Raw genomic sequence first — 25,917 nt, 5'->3', positions numbered from 1 at the left:
CCCTTGTCATTATATATGTGTATATATTTTCCCCCTTCTCCCCACTGCCCCTTTGAAGAGCCATAGCATCACAGAATCTGAGAACTGGAAGGGCCTGAAGGGTCATCTAGACCAACCCCCTGCAAGGCAGGCATGTCAGCTCAAGCATCCAGGACAGGGGGCCCCCCAACCTCTGCTGAGTCTGTTCCCCTGCCAAGCAGCTCTTGCTGTCCGAGAGGGTTTCCAAATGCTTAGTCAGAATCTCCTTTCTTGCAACTTGAAGCCCTTGGTTGGAGTCAGACCCTACAGCCTACAATAGAGTTATCTTTTTTTGTGGCTGCCTCACCCTGTGTTAAGCTAGTGGTCCACCAAGACCCCTGGATCCTTTTCACATGTCCTGCTAGTCTTGCCTAAGTGCAGGGCCTGACATTTGTCCCTGTTGAAATTCATTCTGTTACTCATTTTGTTATGCAAGGAGGTGCCCCAGCGGAGCTGCTATTCCTGTTACAGGAAATCTCAGGGGAGCATTCATAGCGCAAGTTGCACCCAAATTCTCTGTCCTCATCCTCCTGAGTGGTGGATCTATGGCTGGGCAGGATCTGTCCCGCCTCAGACTGCAGGACAGGCAGCTCACAGGATGGACTGCTCTCCAGTGCACCCCTTTTCCCAAGGGAGGAGGGTCCTGGCTGGACATCTCCCCCCTGACTTGCTTTGCCTCCCCAAGTGTCTGCCAAATGGCCCCTCAGAGTCCCTCTTCAGACTCCCCTATAGGCCCCACTTTGGCGTAGTCTCTTAAATGGCCCCTCAGAGTCCCCCCTCAGACTCCCCTATAGGCCCCACTTTGGCTGAGTCTCTTAAATGGCCCCTCAAAGTCCCCCCTCAGAGCCCCCTATAGGCCCCACTTTGGCTGAGTCTCTTAAATGGCCCCTCAGAGTCCCCCCTCAGACTCCCCTGAAGGCCCCACTTTGGCTGAGTCCCCTATAGAGTCTCTTAAATGGCCCCTCTGGGTCCCCCCTGTTATGTATTGGTTTAATCTGTGTTCATGAGTTTCTCTGCTAGTCCTGTAACTACCGGTACCTTTCCCGCTCCAGGGCAATTCAAATGGGTGCGATGACAGTTGCTATTGGTTAACTTGTTAGCACAATTTGGATCCTCACTCTGATAGGGTCCCGCCAAAATCTAAATGTATCCTTTCCCCAAGCCCTGCTCCTGAGAGTATAAAAGGAGCTCACCCTTTCCCTCCAGTTCAGTCAAGATTCCTACTGCAATAAAGAAGACTGTTCTTGTTATACTTGACTCCTAGCAGTTCCTTGCTAGTATGCTGAATCACTATTCTGAGCTGACTTCACGAAGAGCTGAAATCACACTCACGACATAACAACTGGCGACGAAGGTGGGATCGGAATTGTGAGGCTGCAAGGAGACATTCCCTTGGCCCAGGTTCCGAGTTCGAGGGTTGAGTAACGAAAACTGCTGTTCACGCTCAAGCCCTCACCGACCAGCATCAGTCAGCCTGACCAGCCGCGGAATGGAGGCCGGCAGAGTGTTGGAACCCTTCCAGCTCAGCTCTCCACACAAATGGGAGGATTATGCAGAGCGTATAGGATTGTAGCTGTATGTTAGTCAATGATACTATTATTTACTCTTTCGCTTATCTCAGTTAAAACTTTTATTATTCAACTTTAATTAAAACAAAATAAATAAATAAATAAATGAAAAACTTTTTCCTATTTTAGGTTTTTTTTTTGAATTATGCCATAAGTTGTTCCTTTAACATACTTTTTAGGAAAAATGTGGCAATACCACATTGAAATAAGACAAAGGAACAGAGCTCTTGACCAGCAAGTAGCCTGAGAGAGAGAAGGAAAAGAATGAATCTCCTTCCTTCCTCTCCAGGCCATTTTTATTATAATTAAGGTGACACCAAGATTCAAATGCTCCAATAAGATTCTAGTACAGTGAATAATTAACAGCGACTATCCTGAAATCCTACCCCCTTCTCACATTCCCCTGATTAACACTACAAAGCATGTGAACAGGAGCAGAAGCAGGAAATTGTAAAAGCAGTAAACACACACAGAAACCTGTGAAAGATAGTAGATCTACATCAAAGGCACTTTGGGAGGATGTTTGCCAGAGAGGAATGCAGAATGCCCTTTTGGTCAAAGACACCAAATGTTTTACAACCAGGCAGGAAACAAATGGCAACTGGAAGACAAACAGGCACAGATGCCTGGTTTTTTGAACCCAGCTTGGAAACGTGATTCCAGCACCAAGAGAAATGGAATTTAGCAAGGAATTTAATTCTCAGAAATCAGAATCCCTCAACCCAGGCAGAAAAAGTCTGTCCGAAGAACCCTTGGTTCTAGACCTCCTTCTCAACCACCACTTGGTTAAGTTTTCCTGATTTCCTACATTAAATTCCTAAAAGAGAACACTACAGAGCGGTTCGAGTTCTATGCAACAGCAAGGGGTATTACAGACGCCGCCAAGAAGAGGGCCACATTTCTCAGTTGTTGTGGCCCAGAGACCTTCGAGCTAGCAAAGGCACTGCTGGCACCAGTTAAACTACAGGATGCCTCTTTGAGAGACATCATAGCCAAAATGACTAGTCATTTGGCTCCGACCGCAACCAAGATGTCCAGGCGGGTCGATTTCTACAAACGGCAGCAGCAAGCAGGGGAGCCTGCGGCAACGTTTCTAGCTGAGCTCCGGAAGCTTGCACAGCATTGTGGGTTCTCCAACTTCGAGGAAAGCCTGAGAGACCGTTTTGCCTGTGGCCTCAGTAGCAGCAAGGCCCGCCGCCGCATCATCGCGAAAGAAGGGGTCACCCTTGCCTCCGCTCTGCAGGAAGCCATTGCCACGGAAGCCACAGAGAAGGAAGAGTCCGCCGACGTACTCAAGCCAGCGAAAGCACTGTTGAACACCACCCATTTCACGGGAGACCCTGTAGCCAGTCCAGACCAGAGCCCCGTGCGAGGGGTTGAGTTGGTCCGCCATAGTACCACTGCATCCAAAAACCATCGCCCCGCTTGTGCCGGCTGTGGGGGAAACCACGACGGGAAAAATTGCCGTTTCTGTGACGTCATGTGCCGGGCATGTGGCCAGTTGGGCCACCTTGCAAGGGTCTGTCATTCTGCCACCTCTGATTCTGCAGTGTCCCCGAGATCTTCGCACCGCAGATCTGCATCCAGCACTCACCTCGTTGATGACTGCAACTACCTCACCGTAATAAATGGGAAGACCGTACCCTTCCCCGCACAGGAGAAGACAACCATCCGGGTCCAGATTGAAGGGCATCCCTGCGACATGGAAGTGGACTCTGGGTCAGGATTTTCCATGGTCTCCGACCGAACTGCCCGCTCCTTCTTTCCGGGGGGTAAGTTTCCCTCATTGGAGACTTTTCCAGTCACACTGCAGTCATACACGGCAGGCCGCATTTCAATTTTGGGAATGTGCTCCGTCAAGGTACAGTTCAGAGCCAGGACAGCCGTACTGAAGCTTGTGATTGCTAAGGGTAACCGTCCCAGTCTGTTGGGCACGGACTGGTTTCCAGCATTGGGACTGGGGATTTCGGGGCTTAATTCTGTTACAGTGACTAATGAAAAATTTGATGTCTTGTACCAGGAGTTTGCAATGCTTTTTGATGGATCCCTGGGGTGTTACAAGGGGGCCCCTCTTGATTTTGCCCTTGATCCAAGTATTGCTCCCATCCGGCTTAAGCCCAGGCGAGTTCCTTTCGCCCTTAAGCCAAAAATTGATGCTGAATTAGATAAAATTGTAGCCCAAGGGGTATTAGAACCTGTTGAATCCGCCAGATGGGAGACCCCGGTTGTCACGCCCTTGAAGGCAAACGGGGAAGTGCGCATATGCACAGATTACAGGTGTACAATTAACAAAGCGTTACGGGGCAATTCATACCCTATTCCAGTAGTTTCTCAGTTGTTGGCCACGTTATCTGGGGGCACGGTATTTGCAAAGCTTGACTTGGCTCAGGCATACCAACAACTGCCAGTGTCAGAGCACTCTGCTGAGGCTCAGACCATTGTCACCCACAAGGGCGCATTTAGCGTAAAAAGGCTCCAGTTTGGGGTCAGTGTGGCACCGGGAATCTTTCAGGGGCTTATGGAGCGCCTCTTACGAGGGCTTCCGGGGGTCTTGCCCTATTTTGATGATGTTCTTATCGCTGGGAAAAATGCTCAGGACCTGCTTGAGCGTGTCCGTGCTGTTTTAATCAGATTGCAGGATGCGGGGCTTAAGCTTAAAAAGGAGAAGTGTGTTTTTGGGGTGTCCAAAGTCGATTTTTTTAGGGTACGAGATTGATGCAGCTGGCATCAATATGAGAGTACCCCCTAAATATATATTTTTTTATAGAAAGAAAGCACTGAGTTATACCATAACATTACATATCAATGGAAAGATTGGAAAGATAATTTAAAGAAGAATGTAATGCAATAACGTTTATGAAGGATTATTTATTACAACAGAAGTCATAAAGAAGAAACGTGAAACAAACAGAAAAAATTAGATATACAGGTAGAACTGCCACATTGGCACTTTGTGATAAATAAGTGGGTTTTGCGTTGAGGTTTGGGGACTCGGTCTCTAAAAGGTTCGCCATCACTGCCCTCGGATCATGTCCACTTTCAAAGGTGGAGGGAAGCTTTCCACCCTCAGGGCTCAGAGGGGGCTCCTGCCTTGGGGCAGCTGGTGGAGTTGGAGGAAGTTGACCCTTAGCACTCTCGCTTTGGGTCCTGCCTGGACCTCCTTCCACAGTAGACTCATCCTTACATTGCTTTGAGATGCTCTGGTACGGCCCCTTCTTCCCTGTGCCCCCTTCCCTCCTCATGCAAGACCTGCAGCTAGGAACAGAGCCTTTCCTGGTTATGCCAGTAAACACCCCTTTTATTTCTCCTGCCACCAAAAATATCTATACACAATATATCTATAAATCAAAAGAATAGATGAGGGTTTCAAGATTACCTTCTGCATATAAGTAATAATAAATAAATATATTTTTCATTAATACCCCGCCCACCCCTGTCAAAACCGGGCTCAGGGCGGCAGACACCAGTAAAATTACAATAAGGTGCAAAAGAAAGAAAAACAATCAGTTAAAATACAGTCGAAACATAATAAAAAAATTCCTTCAGTAGCACCTTAGAGACCAACTAAGTTTTATTTTGGTATGAGCTTTCGTGTGCATGCACACTTCATCAGATACATTGGAATAGAAGTCCCCAGATGCTTACATATACATATACATATGCTTATCACTCAGAAGGGTGGTGGAAATGGGTGATTGACTGACTGATAGCTGTTGACGACTGTAAATGACTTCAAATGCTCTTTACAGGAAAAAGTAAGCGGTGAGATGGTAAGCCGGTGAAAAGTAAGCCATCTCACCGCTTACTTCTTCCTGTAAAGATCATTTGCAGTCATTTACAGTTGTCAACAGCTATCAGTCAGTCAATCATCCATTTCCACCACCCTCTGAGTGATACCCCCCTCCCCAACCTTTATATATAAGCGTCTGGGAACTTCTATTCCAGTGTATCTGAAGAAGTGTGCATGCACACAAAAGCTCATACCAAAATAAAAACTTAGTTGGTCTCTAAGGTGCTGCTGGAAGGAATTTTTTTATTATGTTTCGACTGTATTTTAACTGATTGTTTTTCTTTCTTTTTGAATTTTTAAAATTTTGTTTCGCCTACCTCAGACCAACACGGCTACCTACCTGTAGTTAAAATACAGGTTATAATACAATTTAAAATTTAAAATGCAGCCTCATTTTAAAATGGCCCAAATCAAAACCATAAGAGAGGAAAACAGGAGTTAGAGTGAGTCCAGGCTGAAGGCCAGGCGGAACAGCTCCGTCTTGCAGGCCCTGCGGAAAGATGTCAAATCCTGCAGGGTCCTGGTCTCCTGTGAGAGAGTGTTCCACCAAGTCGGGGCCAGTACTGAGAAGGCCCTGGTCCTAGTTGAGACCAATCTAACCACCTTATGGCTCTGGATATCCAAAATTTTATTCTTTGTGGACCTTAAGGTACACCGTGGGGCATACCAGGAGAGGCGGTCCTGTAGGTACGAGGACTTTAAAGGTCAAAACCAGCACCTTAAATCTGATCCTGTACTCCACTGTCCATCAGCAGATAAATCTGGGTGTCATCAGCATATTGATGACAACCCAGCCCAAAACTCTGGACAATCTGGGCAAGGGGATGCATAAAGATGTGAAAAAGCATCGGGGAAAGGATTGTGCCCTGTGGGACTCCACACACCAAGGACTGTGCCCTGAATCCCCACGTCGGCAAGGCGGTGGTCTCAAAGTTTGTGATCGACCATGTCGAAGGCTGCTGAATGATCTAAAAGAATCAGCAGTCCCGACCCGCCTTGATCCAGCTGTCTAGGGAGATCATCTGTTAGGGCGACCAGAGCCATCTTGGTCCCATAACCAGGGCGAAAGCCGGACTGAAATGAATCCAGAGCCGATGTTTCATCCAGAAACCTACGCAGCTGATCGGCAACCGCTCTCTCAATTACCTTACCCAGGTATGGAAGATTCGAAACTGGGCGGTAATTGGAAAGAGCTAAATATAGGTGCTTTCAGTCTTTCTGTGTCTTTATGGTTCGATTATTGCAATTATAACAGTGGGAGTGATGCTGGTGTTCCTATAATATTAATCTAACTCTGCTTCCAAATTTCAGCTCCACTTTGGGCAACTCTTCATTCCCAGATACAAACATTTCCAACTCCCTCCCCCAAACACCAAAACCAGCTCACTCTCAGTCCATCCTCATTCAGAAGCAACACTCCAGACTCACACACTCCCCCTCCCTATCGAACAGTACATTCAATATTATATTGTGCTTACTATTGTGAATTGTTACCTTGATTACTTTAAATACATGTCTAGACAATCTTACATACAAACAACAAAAGCTCACATACGCTGTGATTGATGTGAGAGAAAGTGTCAAGTAGGAGAGAAACAGGTTCTACACTCTAATAACCAATGTATATTCCACATTCTTTCTATTTAAACCGTGTCTCTCATTTTGATGGCCTGTAGAGTTTCCACTCTTACAGCTTTTAACACTCCGAGTCTTTTGATGGTTTGAATACATCCACTACAACGGAACCTCTATCTAATTCCCTAGCACTTCTATGGTTTCTCCCCTGTATGAGTTTGTTGATGTTTTGTAAGAAGTCCACTCTCAGTGAAGCTCCTTCTACAGTCCATGCATTTGTTTCTCCCCTGTGTGAGTCCGTTGATGAATTCTAAGGTTGTCATTCCGACTGAGCTTTTTCCACACACCATACATTTAAATGGTTTCTCCACTGTGTGAGTCCGTTGATGAATTCTAAGTTTTCCACTCTTTCCACACTCTGTACAGTTAAATGGTTTTCCCCATGTGAGTCCGTTTATGTATTCTTAGTGTTCCACTACAAGTGAAGCTCCTTCCACACTCCATACATTCAAATGGTTTTTCCCCTGTGAGTTTGATTATGTAAATTAAGGTGGTCACTTCTACTGAAGCTTTTCCCACACTCCATGCATTTAAATGGTTTCTCCCCTGTGTGAGTCTGTTGATGAATTCGAAGGTTTCCACTCTGACTGAAGCTCTTTCCACACTCCATGCATTTAAATGGTTTCTCCCCTGTGTGAGTCTGTTGATGAATTCGAAGGTTTCCACTCTGACTGAAGCTCTTTCCACACTCCATGCATTCAAATGGTTTCTCCCCTGTGTGAGTCTGTTGATGTAGTCTTAGTGTCCAACTAGAAGAGAAGCTCTTTCCACACTCCATGCATTCAAATGGTTTCTCCCCTGTGTGAGTCTGTTGATGAATTCGAAGGTTTCCACTCTGACTGAAGCTCTTTCCACACTCCATGCATTCAAATGGTTTCTCCCCTGTGTGAGTCCGTTGATGAATTCTAAGTTTTCCACTCTGACTGAAGCTCTTTCCACACTCCATGCATTCAAATGGTTTCTCCCCTGTGTGAGTCCGTTGATGAATTCTAAGTTTTCCACTCTGACTGAAGCTCTTTCCACACTCCATGCATTCAAATGGTTTTTCCCCTGTGTGAGTCCGTTGATGAATTCTAAGTTTTCCACTCTGACTGAAGCTCTTTCCACACTCCATGCATTCAAATGGTTTTTCCCCTGTGTGAGTTTGATTATGTAAATTAAGGCTGTCACTTCTACTGAAGCTCTTTCCACACTCCATGCATTTAAATGGTTTCTCCCCTGTGTGAGTCCGTTGATGAATTCTAAGTTTTCCACTCTGGCTGAAGCTCTTTCCACACTCCATGCATTTAAAGGGTTTCTCCCCTGTGTGAGTCCGTTGGTGTTTTCTTAGTGTTCCACTGTCACTGAAGCTCTTCTCACACTCCATACTTTCAAACTGCTTCTCCTCTCTTTTTCCACGCTCCATGTATTTAAATGGTTTCTTCGTTATTCCCATTTAATGTGGCCCCCCAGAATTCTGACTGTCTTCTCCATTGTCTGGTTTGGGGGGCGAAGAGGGGAGGAAATCCTATTTGTTTTCTAGGAAGAGAAGAAAGGAATATTACACACATCAGTTAGCAGCTGCTCTTATTTTAACATCTTGTATATTCTCTCTTGTCCTCCATGTTCCCAGTTTTTAGGAAATACAAATGAAATAATGTCAAATAATGGTAATGCAGTTCAGAAGCATTATCTTAGAATACGGTGGAACTGTGGGGTTTACTTTTTATCAAAAGTGGTTTCTCACTGGAAAGGGAGCTGCTCTATGTCCATGAACCTGCCCACTATTCATCAGGGTCCTAAGTTCATCATGAAGTTCTTCATCCTCTGCACAATAATCCCCCACCCCTTAGGCCACATTTTGTCCCCTTTGATCTCTAGATCTTTATTAATCACCTTTGGCCTCTGGAGGTGCATATTGACCATTTTGGGAGACCCATATATAAGTCCAGTGACAAGGCTTGGTGCTTGTGGTTGGCTGAAGGAGTGCTCAGGTAGGAGAATGTTCTTGGGGTTGGACCTCCATCTCTCAGCCTTGCATCATTGCATGGAGAGAGCTGGAGATGCAGAAGGAAAATAGCTGGAGCCTGACTGCTGGGAATCCCAGATTAAAACGCCCACCCCAATTACTATTGGTAATAATTATATGCCGCCGAGTCTCGCACCTGCCTCCTGACACTGGCCTATCTTAGTGGAGAATCCCAGCCCAAGCCTCTCTCACTGTTCTTCCCCCTTTGCTCCTACTGGAAACTATTTATTAAATTTGTATATTTCTCTTCATCTGAAGATCACAATGACGCTGAAAAGGTGACTATTAAAGGTGAAGAATACTGATCGTGGGAAAGAAAAGAAAGAAGATTACTCTGGAGAAAGGAAGGGAAACCAGTGATGTTTCCACCTGAGTGTAAAGAAGAAGCCAAGTCTTCAAACCAGTTTCATATTCCACGGCTGTTTTTCTCAGCCACGATTGTGTATTAGAACCTTTGCCACAGATTTATTTTCCCCCTCTTTCAGGTAAATCTTTATTTACTATCTTAAATTCATACTTCTTTAAACTTAATCACAATTGTAACAAACTATTAACTACAGCATTTCTTCTTCCCCTAAATTCATTTTAACACTATCTCACATAATAAATGTAAATTAACTTAGAAATAATAATAATAATAAACCATCTATATAAGAAAATAAAAAGGATTAACTTCCCGACATTGCTGACTTCCCGACATTTCCCGATGTATTTTACCTTTACAACATTGAAAGTTATCCTATTCTTACTCAATTTTTAGTATATTCTTATAACATGTCATATCCAGTTCCTTTATTTAATCGCTTTATATTTATATTTATACAAGTCAATCAAATGCCACCATAGAGATTGTATCATTCTTATATTTTTGCAGATATTTCTTATACATGTCCCACTTTTGTATGAATGATTGTTTTGTATTTCCCCTTAACCTGTCTGTTAATTGAGCCAGTTCAGCAAATTCTAAGAGTTTATCTTGCCATTCCCTTACTGTAGGTATCTTTTTTCCTTTCCAATTTGCCGCATACGGCATATAAGAACATTTCTCTTCTATTTTTTGGAATGTTCTTACCTAATATTCTGAGAAGGAACACTTCTTATCTTTTTACAAACGTTACCTTAAATATCTTTTTCATTTCGTCAGAAATGAGGTTCCAAAATTCCTTAACTTTTCGGCAGGCCCACCCCATGTGGTACATGTCTCCCTTTACTTCTCCACATTTCCGACATTTATCCGATTTTTAAAATCTGACATTTTAGCCACAGATTTCATCCACACACACCTTTAGTGTGGGCAGCAGTGCAGGAAAGCAGGGCGGGGGGAGGGAGGGACAGCGCTGCAAGTGGTCAGACCCACTGTACCTTCCTAAGCAAGCAACTTTGGGGGTGAACAATTTCCTTTAAAAAGCTCTTCCCCAGGGGCCGCCAAGGGTTGCTACACTGCTGAGTGTGGACACCGTGGATTTATAGTGTTAGGGTCTCAAGAACCCTTAAGATCCAGTTCCACCAACTCCCAAGTAACAGAGCCCCTGAGCCCCTAGGGCAGGCTTGTCCAAAGTCCGTTTCAGGGGCCTGATCCGGCCCCTGTGGCAGTTTATTTCCTGTGGTAAAAGTCTAAATAAAGTTCCACTTTTCAACTTCTACTCTAAAAAACGGTCCACAACTTTGGTTGGCACTTTGACAGGCCCTCACGGCCCTTCCCTTCATCAAATCTGGCCCTCTTTGAAAAAAGTTTGGGGAACCTTCTATGCTGAGGTGAGGCATCTCTGGCCCTCCAGATGTCGTTGGACACAAAGTACCATCATCCCAAGGAAAGATGGCATATGGCCAGGGATGAGGGGAGCCTTATCTGGTGGGACACACTTTCCCCTTCTTCCCCCTCTTCTGAAAACCCTGAATATCTGTATTTCATTTCCTCCTCCTTCTTCCCTGATCTCCAAGATCTTCCTGATACAGTCCAACTGCACACATTCCCAAATAATCCTGCACCACTGACTTCCTGAGGCTGCTGCATTGTGTTGAGGACACTGGCAATGGGACAGCACCTTCCCCTGGATGAGAGGATAGAGTAGGCATTGGCAACCTCCGGCCCACGGAGGCCGTTTATCTGGCCCACGAGCCACATTGAAATTGCAATAATAGTAATAATAATAATAATAATGCTGCAGGCTTTTAAGGGGCAAACACCGGAACCCACCCATTTCCATAGCAGTCTTCCCAATCTCTTAAATCCCACAGACGTGAGATCTGATATAGTGGGAATATCTAGCCGGCATTTGAGTGATAGTGGAGAAAGAATGAGTTGGACAATAATATGAAGGATACATACTGTTGTAAGAATGTAGTAGATAAATAGTTAGTGGAATATAGAACAACGGGAATACATTCATGCTTAAAATATAATTTATGCATTAGGGATTAACAGGAAGTCAAAACTGTGGTTATATATGATTATGAAATAAGGGGGAATTTTCTTTTCTTTTTTTAAATGTTTGCTCACTTAGGTTGGGGTTATATGTATTTTCTTTTTTGTTCTCATGCTGAACTATAAAAGATAACAACTTAGGTGGAGTGGTATAATAATAATTATTATTCTATTAAAAGGTATAGTCTTATATGATATGTGATAGAGAACAACATAGTGAAAAGCAATACAGTGGTACCTCGGTTTAAGTACACAATTGGTTCCAGAAGTCTGTACTTAAGCTGAAGCGAACTTTAGAATCCTAGAGTTGGAAGAGACCCCAAGGGCCATCCAGTCCAACCCCTTGCCAAGCAGGAAACACCATCAAAGCATTCCTGACACATGGCTGTCAAATCTCCGCTTAAAGACCTCCAAAGAAGGAGACTCCACCACAATGTTATAACAAATGATTAACTGTTTAATGTATTTTGTTTTATTGTGATTATTAGTTTGTTTTGTGATACAAAAAAAATTATCTTAAAAAAAAGATATACTGTACTGCAGTGGGAATATTGGAATGGAATATGGGAATATTGGTGGAATGGAGAGAAGGAGTTGGGCACAGGTATCTCTGGATAGGAACCCTTTAGATGCTTCTCCCCAGAGATACAGGCATGTGGGTGAGACTGTAGTTGCCAAGACAAAAGTCTCAAAGGGCGGAAAGAATAAAGGGGGCTTCCTCCCTTTCCTCTTCCCCCCCCCCATGGTTTGACTCCCTATAACAGCCCCCAGCGCCCCATGCAGGAGCTGACCTGGGATTTATGGCAGGGCAAGGACTGAGCTTCAAGGGAGGAGAGGGTGGCTGGATCAGGCCTCCTGTTCAGGGATCTCTCCCTGGTCTACTGGAAGGAGATTCCTGGGCAGGAGGGAGAAGTCAAGGCAGGCAGCCCCCAAGTCTCTCTCTCTTTCTCCAAGATGGCTTCCATTCCTCCCCCCGGGATCCTTCCCTTCCTCTCTCTGCCCCCCAACTTCCTCTGCCCTCCGCCCCACAGTCTCCCCTTTGCCCAGAGGACCCCCCCCTGGCCAGCTCTCTCTTCTTTCCAAATCTCTCCCAAGCGCCCCCACCTCTCCATCCGGAGGGGCCTCGCCAGGTGAGCAAGGAGGGGGAAGAGGAGGGAGACGGGGGGGTGCTGCCAAGTCCTCCCCCCCCCGCTCGCTATTCTCTTCCCATTTCCTTTCCTGTCATATAAAGGGCGGTGGGATCTCCTGACCCACAGAAGGAAGGGGGAGGGGGGAACTCCCCTCTTTCCTTTCACCCCCCCCCGCCCCAAATCCTGCCCTCCCTTCCCAGCTGCCCTGTTTGGAGATTCAGGGGGAGGAAAAGCACACCCTTCTCCCCCCCCCCACAACCCCAAATCTCCCCCGCCCCTCCCAATCTTTTGCACCTCTTTTTCCTCCTCCTCTGCCGACCTGCTCCTCTTCCGGGAATGTGAATAGAGGCCCCTCCCCCTCCCCCCCTTCTCACCTTGGTCCCTCCCCCTCCCAACCTTCCTGCCTCTCTAGGAAGCGGAGCTCACTGACCCTTGGGGAGGAATGAGTGACGCCTCCCTCCCAGCTCTGTTATCCTCTTCTTTTCCTGAAAAGGTCCCAGGTTCGATCCCCGGAGACGGCAGGGAAAGAGACCCTCCCCCCCCACTTCCGAAAAAGTCCTCCCCCTTCATCTCTTTTAATCCATTGCCAGGAGAGAGGGGGGAATCCGGTCATTTTCACACCCATTTCCCCACCTGGGGGAGGCAGGGCTGTGACGTAGGGTGTCCCCGTTACAACAGCCCTGCAGAGTAGACCGGAGTTGGGATGCGCCTTTGGGGCTTGGAACAGTGACTTACGACAACCCTAAATGGTGTTATCCCTTGTCTATCCATCTATCTATACACACACACACACACACACACACACTAGCTGGCCCGGCCATACGTTGCTGTGGGTTTTTGAGTCTAATGGACCCTTTTCTGTTAAATAGACCTTCATAGTCTCCCTTCAGTGTCCCCTCACCTGCCCTGTCCCAACCCTGACTCCCCTACTGTAAGTTTCAAAAATAAGACTCCCCCACCGATGTGTGTTTCTGAAAATGTCCCCACCCCAACTGTTTTGGCTGACTCAGGGTCCTACCTCCCCCCCCCATGGCTAGCCTGGAGAAGAGAAGGTTAAGGGGTGATATGATAGCCATGTTCAAATATATGAAAGGATGTCATATGGAGGAGGGAGAAAGATTGTTTTCTGCTGCTCCAGAGAAGCGGACACGGAGCAATGGATTCAAGCTTGAAGAAAGAAGATTCCACCTAAACATTAGGAAGAACTTCCTGACAGTAAGAGCTGTTCGGCAGTGGAATTTGCTGCCAAGGAGTGTGGTGGAGTCACCTTCTTTGGAGGTCTTTAAGCAGAGGCCTGACAGGCATATGTCAGGAATGCTTTGATGGTGTTTCCTGCTTGGCAGGGGGTTGGACTGGATGGCCCTTGTGGTCTCTTCCAACTCTATGATTCTATGATTCTATGACAGGACGGGGGGAGGGGGCACATGAACAAGGTCTCACTTGCACCTGACAGGAGCTGGACCGATGCCCTCAAGGGAGCCCGACCGGTCCTGTGCCTTCGCTCCAATATTATGCTACCCCAGCAACACACCAGACCCCCTCCTGAAGAAAGATTGGTTTTCCCTCCTCAAACCCCGATAAGCGATCCCATGGGTTTGCAGTTGTAAATGAAGCTCGTCTTTGAAGAAAGCTCCATTCTAGCCAACCAGGAGAATGCATTGGTTCTGCAGAGCCAGCTCAAGGATTTTGACAGGAGAAGGGAGTGGCTGCAGATCGAAACCTCGTTACCTAGTAAACCAATTAGAATGGGAAACATTGTATCCTAGAAGAGAAGCAGTTTGTATTCAGAAAACCTATCATGCTTGGAAATTCATTCCTTCTAGCAATCTCCCTCATTCCAACGCCATTTTCCAACATATAACTGAGTTATACCATAATATAAATATCAGTGGAAAGATAATTTAATGAAGAATAGAATGCAATAACGTTTATGAAGGATTATTTATTACAACAGTCGTCATAAAGAAGAAACGTGAAACAAACAGGAAAAAAATGGATATACAGGCAGAATTGCCACATTGGCACTTTGTGATAAGTAAGTGGGTTTTGCTTTGAAGTTTGGGGACTCGGTCTCTAAAAGGTTCGCCATCACTGCCCTCGGATCATGTCCAGTTGCAAAGGTGGAGGGAGGCTTTCCACCCTCAGGGCCCAGAGGGGGCTCCTGCCTTGGGGCAGATGGCGGAGTTGGAGGACGTTGACCCTTAGCACTCTCGCTTTGGGACCTGCCTGGACCTCCTTCCACAGTAGACTCATCCTTACATTGCTTTGAGATGCTCTGGTACGGCCCCTTCTTCCCTGTGCCCCCTTCCCTCCTCATGCAAGACGTGCAGCTAGGAACAGAGGCTTTCCTGCTTATGCCACTAAATACAGTGGTACCTCTATTTATGAATTTAATGCGTTGCAAACGCACATTCATAAGTCGAAAAAATTGTAAGTCGAATCCCATAGGAATGCATTGGGAGAAAAAATTCGTAAGTTGAAGCAACCCTACCTAAAAAATTCGTAAGTAGAAAAAACCCTATCTAAATGCATCCAAGATGGCGGACAGAGCTCCATTCGTAAGTAGAGTTACTCGTAAGTAGAGGTACCACCGTACCCCTTTTATTTCTCCTGCCACCAAATACACAATATATCTACAAATCAAAAGAATAGATGATGGTTTCAAGATTACCTTCGGCATATAAGGAGGTGCTTTCAGTCTTTGTGTGTCTTCATGGTTGCATCATTGCAATGATAACAGTTGGAGTGATGCTGCTATTCCTATAATATTTATCTAACTCTGCTTCCAGAGCAACACCTCCAATCTCAGCTCCACTTTGTGCAACTCTCCATTCCCAGATACAAACATTTCCAACTCCCTCCCCCAAACACCAAAACCAGCTCACCCTCAGTCCATCCTCATTCAGAAGCAAAACCTCCAGACTCACACACTCCCCCTCCCTATCTAACAATACATTAAATATTATATTATGCTTACTATCCTCTATAATAATATCCAAGTGTCTCTGCGTCCAGTCCCTGTGTCCGTGGGATTGCGCTACTGCGCATGTGCCCCACGAACAGCCGTTGGGACTTGGAGGCCCTTCTTTGAGTTTATTCATGGCTTGTAGCGTTTCCACTCTTACAACTCTTACCCCTCAGAGTCTTTGGGTGGTTTGTAAGACTTCCACTACAACTGAACTTCTATCCCCTTCCCTAGGACTTACATGGTTTCTCCCCAGTATGAATTTGTTGATGTTTTGTAAGAAGTCCACTCTGACTGAAGCTCTTTCCACACTCCATACATTTAAATGGTTTCCCTCCTGTGTGTGTTCGATGATGTGAATTCAGTTGCCCACCCGTACAGAAGCTCTTTCCACACTCCATACATTAAAATGGTTTCTCACCAGTGTGAGTCTGTTGATGAATTCTAAGGTTTCCACTCTGACTGAAGCTCTTTCCACACTCCATGCATTGAAATGGTTTCTCCCCTGTGTGAGTCCGTTGATGAATTCTTAGTGTTCCACTATAAGTGAAGCTCCTTCCACACTCCATACATGTAAATGGCATCTCTCCTGTGTGTGTTCGATGATGTGAATTCAGTTGCCCACCACTACAGAAGCACTTTCCGCATTCCATGCATTTAAATGGTTTCTCCCCCGTGTGAGTCCGTTGATGAATTCTTAGTGTTCCACTCCGACTGAAGCTCGTTCCACACTCCATACATTTAAATGGTTTCTCCCCAGTGTGTTCCCGTTGATGTCTTCTAAGGTTTCTAATAATAGTGAAGCTCTTTCCACATTCCATGCATTTAAATGGTTTCTCCCCCGTGTGAGTTGGTTGATGTTCTCTAAGTTTTCCACTCTCACTGAAGCTCTTTCCACACTCCATACATTTAAATGGTTTCTCCCCTGTGTGAGTCCGTTGATGAATTCTTAGTGTTCCACTCTGAATGAAGCTCTTTCCACACTCCATACATTTAAATGGTTTATCCCCTGTATGAGTCCGTTGATGGTTTCTAAGGTTTCCACACTGACTGAAGCTCTTTCCACACTCCATGCATTTAAATGGTTTCTTCCCAGTGTGTTCCCATTGATGTCTTCTAAGGTTTCCAATAATAGTGAAGCTCCTTCCACACTCCATGCATTCAAAAGGTTTCTCCCCCGTGTGACTCCGTTGATGTCTTCTTAGTTCTCCACTCCGACTGAAGCTCTTTCCACACTCCATGCATTTAAATGGTTTCTCCCCCGTGTGAGTTCGTTGATGAATTTTAAGGTCTCCACTCTGACTGAAGCTCTTTCCACATTCCATGCATTTAAATGGTTTCTCCCCAGTGTGTTCCCATTGATGTCTTCTAAGGTTTCCAAAAATAGTGAAGCTCCTTCCACACTCCATGCATTCAAAAGGTTTATCCCCCGTGTGACTCCGTTGATGTCTTCTTAGTTCTCCACTCTGACTGAAGCTCTTTCCACACACAATACATTTAAATGGTTTCTCCCCCGTGTGAGTCCGTTGATGGTTTCTAAGGTTTCCACTCTGACTGAATCTATTTCCGCACTCCATGCATTGAAATGGTTTTTTAATGGCTTCTTCGTTATTTGCATTGAAATGCCCCCCCAGATTTCTGGCGGCCTTCTCCATTGTCTTCTTTGGAGGGCAAAACGGGGAGGAAATCCTATTTGTTTTCTAGGAAGAAAACAAAGGAATATTACACACATCAATCAACACCTGCTCTTTTTTTAACATCTCATACATTCTCTGCTCACCTCCATATGTTCCAAATTTTTAAGAAAGGCAAATGAAATAATGTTAAATAATTGTAATGCATCACCAGCCTTTCATAACCCTTAATCAGCGTTAATGAAGTAGCATTTTCTTAGAATACGCTTGAACTGTAGAGTTTACTTTTTATAAAAAAGTGTTTTCTCATAGGAAAGGGAGCTGTTCTATGTCCATGAAGCTGCCCACTATTCATCAGGGTCCTAAGTTAAATGAATACAATTTTGTGCACTGGAAGCAACATTTGATAGTGCTTCTGGAAGCAAGAGAAGTCTTGGAAGCTACAGTGGTACCTCAGGTTACGAACTTAATTCGTTCTGGAGGTCCATTCTTAACCTGAAATCATTCTCAATCTGAGGTACCACTTTAGCTAATGGGGGCTCCCACTGCCGCCATTGTTCTCAAGAACCATCTACATGGGAGGAGATGCCAACTGCAGAAGCCTCTCTCTGGAGGAAGGCCACACAGAAGGAATGTTGTACTGCATCAGAAGAAGACCTGGACTCTTACTGACCTACCTCCCGGTAAGAAGGCCATACAAAGGAAGTGGGTGTTTCAGATTAAGAAAGGGGCAGAAGAGGAAGTGCAGCGCAAGGCTTTCCTCAACGCTATGGCAAAGATTATGATGAAGTCTTTGCGCCAACTGTGAGGTACAGCAGCGTAAGAATGCTTTTGAGCATTGCAGCCGCCAAGCAAATGGAAATGAGGCACATTGACATTGCAAGTGCCTTTCTTCAGGGTCAAATTTCAGAGGCAACCTAAAGGTTTTATGAAACCACATGAGGCACATTTAGTGAGCAAACTGCAAAAGGGACTTTATGGACTCAATGCTTGAGCCTGGAATCAGAAACTGAATAAAATGCTGATGCAGCTTGGGTACAAGCAAGGCCATGCCGACAAGGGCCTGTTCAGCAAGTCAAGTAAGGGAGCATTTATTTTTCATAAGTTTTAGCTTTTGTTGATGACTTGATTCTTGCCACAGCAAATGACAGACACTATATGCACAGGTTGTGAAACACCTAAGCCAAGAGGTTGAGGTCAAGGAACTGGGAAAGATCCAGAACTACCTCGGAATCCAAGTTGAAAGAGAAGAAGATGGGTCATTTCTTCTAAATCAACGGCAAAGGATTCATGCCCTGATCCAGAATTTACAAATGCAAGATGCACTTCCAGTTGCAACGCCCATGGCTACTGACTTCTTAAAGAATCAGCAGGATTTGAAACCATTACCTGACAACATAGAATCCAGGTCAGCAATTGGTAGACTTTTGTATCTTGGTACCACTTGCAAACCTGATTTAGCTAATGCTGTGGGAATTCTTAGTAGGAAGTTTTCCTTGAATAGGACTGATGGGCGTGAAAAGGGGGGGTACGGTGTTTGAAGGGCACAATGAATTGTAAATGGAAGTTGTCAGCTGTTGGTAATCCTGAAAAGTTTGGGGATATTGATGCAGATTGGGCCGGATGTACCACTGACTACAAATCAACAAGTGGATATGTATTTTTGTTTGGGGAGGGATTCAAAAAATAAATAAAGAACAATAACAATCGCAATGATGAATACACAGGCTGTTTGGGGGGGGGGAATCCCACCCATTTCCATAACAATCTTCCCAATCCCTTAAATCCCAGATTTAAGAGATCTGAAATAGTGGCAGTAATAGAAACCGGGTGGAATGGAGAGAAGGAGTTGGGCACAGGTATCTCTGGGTAGGAACCCTTTAGATGCTTCTCCCCAGAAACACAGGCATGAGGGTGAGACTGTAGTTGCCAAGACAGAAGCCTCAAAGGGCGGAAAGAATAAAGTGGGCTTCCTCCCTGTCCTCTTTCCCCCAATGGTTAGACTCCCTATAACAGCCCCCAGCGCCCCATGCAGGAGCTGACCTGGGACTTCTGGCAGGGCAAGGACTGAGCTTCAGGGGAGGAGAGGGTGGGTGGATCAGGCCTCCTGTTCAGGGATCTCTCCCTGGTCTACTCAAAGGAGATTCCTGGGCAGGAGGGAGAAGTCAAGGCAGGCAGCCCCCAAGTCTCTCTCTCTCTTCCTTTCCCCCCTCCTGCCAATGCTGACTTTGATCCCTCCCCAAGGGATGCTTCCCTCCCTCCCTCAGCCCCCCAACTTCCTCTGCCCTCCGCCCCCCCAATCTCCCCTCTGCCCAGAGGTTTCCCTGGCTGGCTCCCCCTTCGTCCTGCCCACCAATTCTCTCCCAATCTAGCCCACCTCTCCATCCAGAGGGGCCTCGCCAGATGAGCAGGGAGGGGGGAGAGGAGGGAGACAGGGTGGGGTTAATGGGGGCCTCTCTCGTGGCCCCCATTAACACTTCCATGGACTCCCTCTCTCTAGACCAGGCATGTCCAAAGTCAGATTTGGGGGCCTGATCTCACTGCGATCTAAAAAAGGTCAATAATTATGGGGTAAAATTGTAAAAAATGGACCTTGAGCTTGTTTGGAGGTTCTACTCGACTTGGAATGTCATAATAATGCTTTTGGATGGCATGCATATTCATGGTATGACAAGGTCAAAGTTCATAGAGGTTTTAAAAATCACCTTATTAGAAAAACCCTCTTTAATGTGTGGAACAGGTATAAAGACCTGTTACCTCCGAGGATGTGGACAGGCTGCTTAGACCAGTGGTTCCCAACAGGTGGTCCGGGGACCCCCAGGGGTCCGCGAGCTATGCCAGAGGGGTCCGCAAGATGCTATTAGAATAAAAAAATATATTAAATATATTTCGTATAACAGATTTTTTATTTTGGCCACTTCCTGCATGAGCAGAGTCTAGCGCAAAACTAGAATTAGATAGAGGCAGTAGTTCTGCTGTATGCCGTTAGGTGGCGCTTTACAAACACTACTGTTTTGCAAAGAGGCAGCGTGCCCATTCTACTAACGCTCACCTCCCCAAGATGCTTTGCGCGCGTCAGCTTCATTTGTGCGCTACTGCGCAGGTACCCTGTCTTCTCCATTCCCCTCCCTCCTCCCTGGCGCATGTTGCCTATTTGCAAAACAGTAGTGTTTGTAAACAAAGCGTTGTTTTTCATGGAAGCTACAGTTCGCGTAGTTAAAAATGGACCGTTGCTTTAAAAGTGGTTCGTTAAAACGACAAAGGCCTACAGATGAAGAGGAAGAACTGTAAAAAACATATAAATATAAAATATAAAAAGACTCTTAATTTGGCTCTCACTTTTTAATTTTAGGATTAGGAATTAATGGGGGTCCTTGTCACAATAGCGGCTCGATGAGGGGTCCTCGGGAAAATTTTGTTGGGAACCCCTGGCTTAGACGAATGAAACCAACCACCTGTCTCCTTGATCCTTGCCCATCCTGGCTTATAAAAGCTAGCCAGGAAGGGCTGGGCGATGGGCTTCGCGGGTTGGTAAATGCTTCTCTCCATGAGGGAGCCTTCCCAGACCCGCTGAAAGAGGCGGTTATTAAACCGCTTCTTAAAAAACCATCTTTAGATCCGGCCAATATGGCCAACTATCGCCCAGTCTCAAATCTTCCATTCTTGGGCAAGGTGATTGAGCGAGTGGTTGCGGAACAACTCCAGGCACGCCTGGAAGAAGCGGACCATTTGGATCCCTTCCAGTCAGGATTCAGGCCTCATCATGGGACTGAAACTGCCTTGGTCGCACTGGTTGATGATCTCCGGCGGGCTAGGGACAAAGGTAAGAGCTGTTTCCTTGTTCTGCTGGATCTCTCAGCGGCTTTTGACACCATCGACCATAACATCCTTCTGGACCGTCTAGAGGGCTTGGGAGCTGGGGGCACTGTCATGCAGAGGTTCCGCTCCTTCCTCCTGGGCCGTGTTCAGAAATGGTGGTGGGGGATGAGTGTTCAGACCCCTGGGCTCTCACTTGTGGGGTGCCTCAGGGTTCTGTCCTCTCCCCCATGCTTTTTAACATCTATATGCAGCCGCTGGGAGAGATCATCAGGGGGTTTGGGCTGGGTGTCCATCAGTATGCTGATGATACCCAGCTCTACCTCTCTTTTAAATCAGAACCAGTGAAGGCGGTGAAGGTCCTGTGTGAGTGCTTGGAGGCGGTTGGAGGATGGATGGCGGCTAACAGATTGAGATTGAATCCTGACAAGACAGAAGTACTGTTTGTGGGGGACAGGAGGCGGGCGGGTGTGGAGGACTCTCTGGTCCTGAATGGGGTAACTGTGCCCCTGAAAGACCAGGTGCGCAGCCTGAGAGTCATTTTAGACTCACAGCTGTCCATGGAGGAACAGGTCAACTCCGTGTCCAGGGCAGCTGTTTATCAGCTCCATCTGGTACGCAGGCTGAGTCCCTACCTGCCCACTGACTGTCTCTCCAGAGTGGTGCATGCTCTAGTTATCTCTCGCTTGGACTACTGCAATGCGCTCTACGTGGGGCTACCTTTGAAGGTGACCCGGAAACTACAACTAATCCAGAATGCGGCAGCTAGACTGGTGACTGGGAGCGGCCGCCAAGATCACATAACACCGGTCCTAAAAGACCTACATTGGCTCCCAGTACGTTTCCGAGCACAATTCAAAGTGTTGGTGTTGACCTTTAAAGCCCTAAACGGCCTCGGTCCGGTATACCTGAAGGAGCGTCTCCACCCCCATCGTTCTGCCCGGACACTGAGGTCCAGCTCCGAGGGCCTTCTGGCGGTTCCCTCATTACGAGAAGCCAAGTTACAGGGAACCAGGCAGAGGGCCTTCTCGGTAGTGGCACCCACCCTGTGGAATGCCCTCCCACTAGAGGTCAAAGAGAACAATTACCAGACCTTTAGAAGGCATCTCAAGGCAGCCCTGTTTAGGGAAGCTTTTAATGTTTGATGGATTTCTGTATTTTAGAATTTCTGTTTTTTTGGAAGCCGCCCAGAGTGGCTGGGGGAACCCGGCCAGATGGGCGGGGTATAAATAATAAATTATTATTATTATTATTTGAACCAAAAACACCCAGATGGATTTCACCGGCAGAAGCTAAAACTCAAAAACGATTGAATATGTCAGTAAACTGGTTGAGATATAGGGATATCTTAGTGCAAGACGGTGATCCGATAAAGTTAAAACCATAAAAGGAGTTGAAGAGTAAAGTAAACGATTGGTTTCAATACCACCAGATTAATGAAATGTTTAAAATGGATAAAAAAGTTGGTTTTCAAATGCAAAAGTCCAAGATAGAAAAAGAATTGTTAGATTCCAAAAGTAAAAATTTATCTAAAATGTATAATGTATTGTTGGAATGGCATACGAAGGATGAGCAAACAAAAAGCGTAATGATAAAATGGGCAAATGATGTGGGGCACAACATCATGGTGGAAGATTGGGAAAGGTTATGGAAGCACAACATGAAATTTACCGCAAGTACAGTTTTAAAAGAAAATTTAATGAAAATGATGTACAGATGGTATCTGACTCCGGTAAAATTAGCTAAGATCTATCATAAAAAAAGATAATAGGTGCTGGAAATGTAAAAAGCAAGAAGGTACTTTCTTCCACATGTGGTGGACGTGCCTCCAAGTGAGAGACTTCTGGGAAAAGATTTATAATGAATTGAAAAAAGTGCTGAAAAGCACCTTTGTTAAGAAACCAGAGGCCTTTCTACTTGGGATAACAGGGGATGATATCCCCAAGAAAGATGTTGTTTTCTTTTTGTATGCCACAACAGCTGCAAGATTACTATTGGCAAAGAATCGGAAGAATGAAGAATTACCAACCGTGGATGAATGGCAGAAGAAATTGATAGAATTTATGGAACTGTCTGAGTTGACGGGGAGCGAAGAAGCAGCGGAAGAAGACTGGAAGAAATTTAGAATTTATTTGAAAAATAAGCATGTAATGGTTGATTTAATGGTAGTGAGGGAGATACTAGGATGTTGTAGATTATATAAGGGTTTGAAAATAAGTATTGTTAGAAGATAGGGATATTAGAATCAAGATGAAAGATATAGATTAGGTGTTTAAAAGATATAGAGATAATAGATATAATAAATATGGTAATATGGTAATTTTGATGAAAATTTAGAATTTATATAAGATTTAGAATTTACTAATTATGAAATGTAAAGAAGCGCAGCAGAAGGAGGGTGAGAAAGTCAATAGATTACAAATAAGATTTAAGTTATGATTTTTATACTTTCTTTTTTTCTGTGTTTTGTTTTCTTCTTTTGTTTTTTGTATTTTTTTGTGTTTAATATTTTGTATGTCTGAAAACCTTTAATAAATATTTTTTTTAAAAAAATAAATTTGTAAAAAATGGTCAACAACTTTGGTCTGCCCTCATGCATCTTCACTTCGTTAAATCTGGCCCTCTTTGACAAAAGTTTGGGGCCCCCTGCTCTAGACAAGAGGGACCCACCAAGCCTTGCCCCAGAGATGCTTGCCAGGGAGAACCCAGAACACGCAGAGGGGCGCGGAATGGGGGTCTCGCTTCAAGTCCCAGCCCTGCTTGGGGGGGGGGTCCTCTTGCACCTCTTGACAGCTGAGCACCTCCTTGCGCTGCAATGCAAACCCTGCTGGTGCTCCCTCTGCAGAAAGGCCCCCCCTGAACCCCCATAAGTAAAAGGCAGGAAGGCTGATTTCTTTGGGGGGGCTTGCAGTGAGAACCCTGAGAATGGAGGGTCCCTGATCTGCAGCCGGATTCCATGGATCAGGGCCTGTGCAGATAGCGCCCAGGGAGGGAGTTGTTCTTGGGGGGGGGGTCTCCGCCCCCTTTCCTCCCTCCCTTCCCCCCCAGCTCTACCTCTTTGTCCTCCCTGCTCCCCCCTCCCTTGCTCGCTCTTCTATTCTCTTTTCCTTTCCCTCTGGGGGAGGGGCTCCTTTATCCCAGCAGGGCCCCTCCCCCGCTCGACTGACCCACAGAAAGAAGGGGGAGGGGAGGGGAGGGGGAAAAACTCCCCTACTTTCCTTCCTCCCCCCCCCTCGCCCCAAATCCTGCCCTCCTTTCCCAGCTGCCCTGTTTGCAGATTTATCTCTCTCCCGCCCTCCCGCCCCCACAATATATATAGATATAGATATAGATATATTTCGCACCTCTTTTTCCTCCTCCTCTGCCGACCTGCTCCTCTTCCGGGAATGTGGATGGAGGCCCCTCCCCCTCCCCCTTGGCCCCTCCCCCTCCCAACCTCCCTGCCTCTCTAGGAAGCGGAGCTCACTGACCCTGGGGGGGGGAGGAATGAGTGACGCCCCCCTCCCTCCCAGAAGACACAAATTCTCCTCCTTCCAAACAAGCTCTGAATATCCTGTTTCTTTCCTGATCATCTCCCAGCTTCGATCCCCGGAGGCTGCAGGGAAAGAGATCCCCCCCCCCACCTCCCAAAAAGTCCTATCATCTCTTTTGATCCCTTCCCAGGAGGGGGGGGAGGGGGATCCGGTCATTTCCCCGCCCATTTCCCCACGTGGGGGAGGCAGGGCTGTGACGTAGCGTGTCCCCGTTACAACAGCCCTGCAGAGTAGACCGGAGTTGGGGTGCGCCTTTTGGCCTTGGAAAAGTGACTTAGGATGATCCTAAATGGTGTTCTCCCTTGTCATTATATATGTGTATACATTTTCCCCCTTCTCCCCACTGCCCCTTTGAAGAGCCATAGCATCACAGAATCTGAGGTCCTGAAGGGTCATCTAGACCAACCCCCTGCAAGGGGGGTCAGCTCAAGCTCAAGCATCCAGGACAGATGGCCCCCCCAACCTCTGCTCAGAAACCTCTCATGGGAGTCTGTTCCCCTGCCAAGCAGCTCTTGCTGTCCGAGAGGCTTTCCAAATGCTTAGTCAGAATCTCCTTTCTGGCAACTTGAAGCCATTGGTTGGAGTCAGACCCTACAGCCTAGAATAGAGGTATCTTTTTTTGTGGCTGCCTCACCCTGTGGACTCGTGTTAAGTTAGTGGTCCACCAAGACCCCTGGATCCTTTTCACATGTCCTGCTAGTCTTGCCTAAGTGCAGGGCCTGACATTTGTCCCTGTTGAAATTCATTCTGTGACTCATTTTGTTATTCAAGGAGGTGCCCCAGCGGAGCTGCTATTCCTGTTACAGGAAATCTCAGGGCAGCATTCATAGTGCAAGTTGCACTTTGGCCTAGTCTCTTAAATGGCCCCTCAGACTCCCCTATAGGCCCCACTTTGGCCTAGTCTCTTAAATGGCCCCTCAGACTCCCCTATAGGCCCCACTTTGGCTTAGTCTCTTAAATGGCCCCTCAGAGTCCCCCTCAACAGTCCCCTGTAGGCCCCAATGTGGCTTAGTCTGTGAAATGGGCCCTCAGAGTCCCCCTTCAGACTTCCCTATAGGCCCCACATTGGCGTAGTCTCGACTTAAATGGCCCCTCAAAGTCCCCCCTCAGAGCCCCCTATAGGCCCCACTTTGGCTTAGTCTCTTAAATGGCCCCTCAGAGTCCCCCTTCAAACTCCCCTATAGGCCCCACTTTGGCTGAGTCTCTTAAATGGCCCCTCAGAGTCCCCCTTCAGAATCCCCTATAGGCCCCACTGTGGCTTAGTCTCTTAAATGGCCCCTCAGACTCCCCTATAGGCCCCACTTTGGCTTAGTCTCTTAAAGGGCCCCTCAAAGTCCCCCCCTCAGAGTCCCCTATAGGCCCCACTCTGGCTTAGTCTCTTAAATGGCCCCTCAA

At 46.3% G+C, this 25,917-nt stretch overlaps 2 protein-coding genes across 3 annotated transcripts; both read right to left on the bottom strand.

Moving 5' to 3' along the window:
* Positions 1-4,439: 4,439 nt before the first annotated feature.
* On the bottom strand, positions 4,440-12,944 carry LOC148687247 (uncharacterized). The gene is made up of 2 exons (XM_088664206.1): positions 12,869-12,944; positions 4,440-8,529 (listed from the first exon to the last, which is right to left on the bottom strand). Exon 2 carries the CDS (start codon positions 8,444-8,446, stop codon positions 7,460-7,462), a length of 987 nt encoding a protein of 328 aa, XP_088520332.1. The 5' UTR covers positions 8,447-8,529; positions 12,869-12,944; the 3' UTR covers positions 4,440-7,459.
* A 1,552-nt stretch (positions 12,945-14,496) lies between these two features.
* Positions 14,497-24,398, bottom strand: LOC132591660 (uncharacterized). Of its 2 annotated transcripts, none has more exons than XM_060271108.2 (2): positions 24,334-24,398; positions 14,497-17,239 (listed from the first exon to the last, which is right to left on the bottom strand). In XM_060271108.2, the coding sequence occupies exon 2, from the start codon at positions 17,192-17,194 to the stop codon at positions 15,944-15,946; it is 1,251 nt and encodes a 416-aa protein (XP_060127091.1). In that variant the 5' UTR covers positions 17,195-17,239; positions 24,334-24,398; the 3' UTR covers positions 14,497-15,943. The 2 variants fall into 2 exon arrangements, with proteins under 2 accessions (XP_060127091.1, XP_060127089.1); XM_060271106.2 differs by lacking the exon at positions 24,334-24,398 and adding an exon at positions 19,879-20,206.
* Between the last annotated feature and the right edge of the window lie 1,519 nt (positions 24,399-25,917).

The sequence above is a fragment of the Zootoca vivipara genome, chromosome 2 (genome assembly GCF_965207765.1).
Source record: "Zootoca vivipara chromosome 2, rZooViv2.hap1.1, whole genome shotgun sequence".
NCBI classification, from domain to species: Eukaryota; Metazoa; Chordata; class Lepidosauria; order Squamata; family Lacertidae; genus Zootoca; species Zootoca vivipara.
Note: the sequence above shows the minus strand (reverse complement) of the source record. Positions and strands in the feature narration are given on the sequence as shown.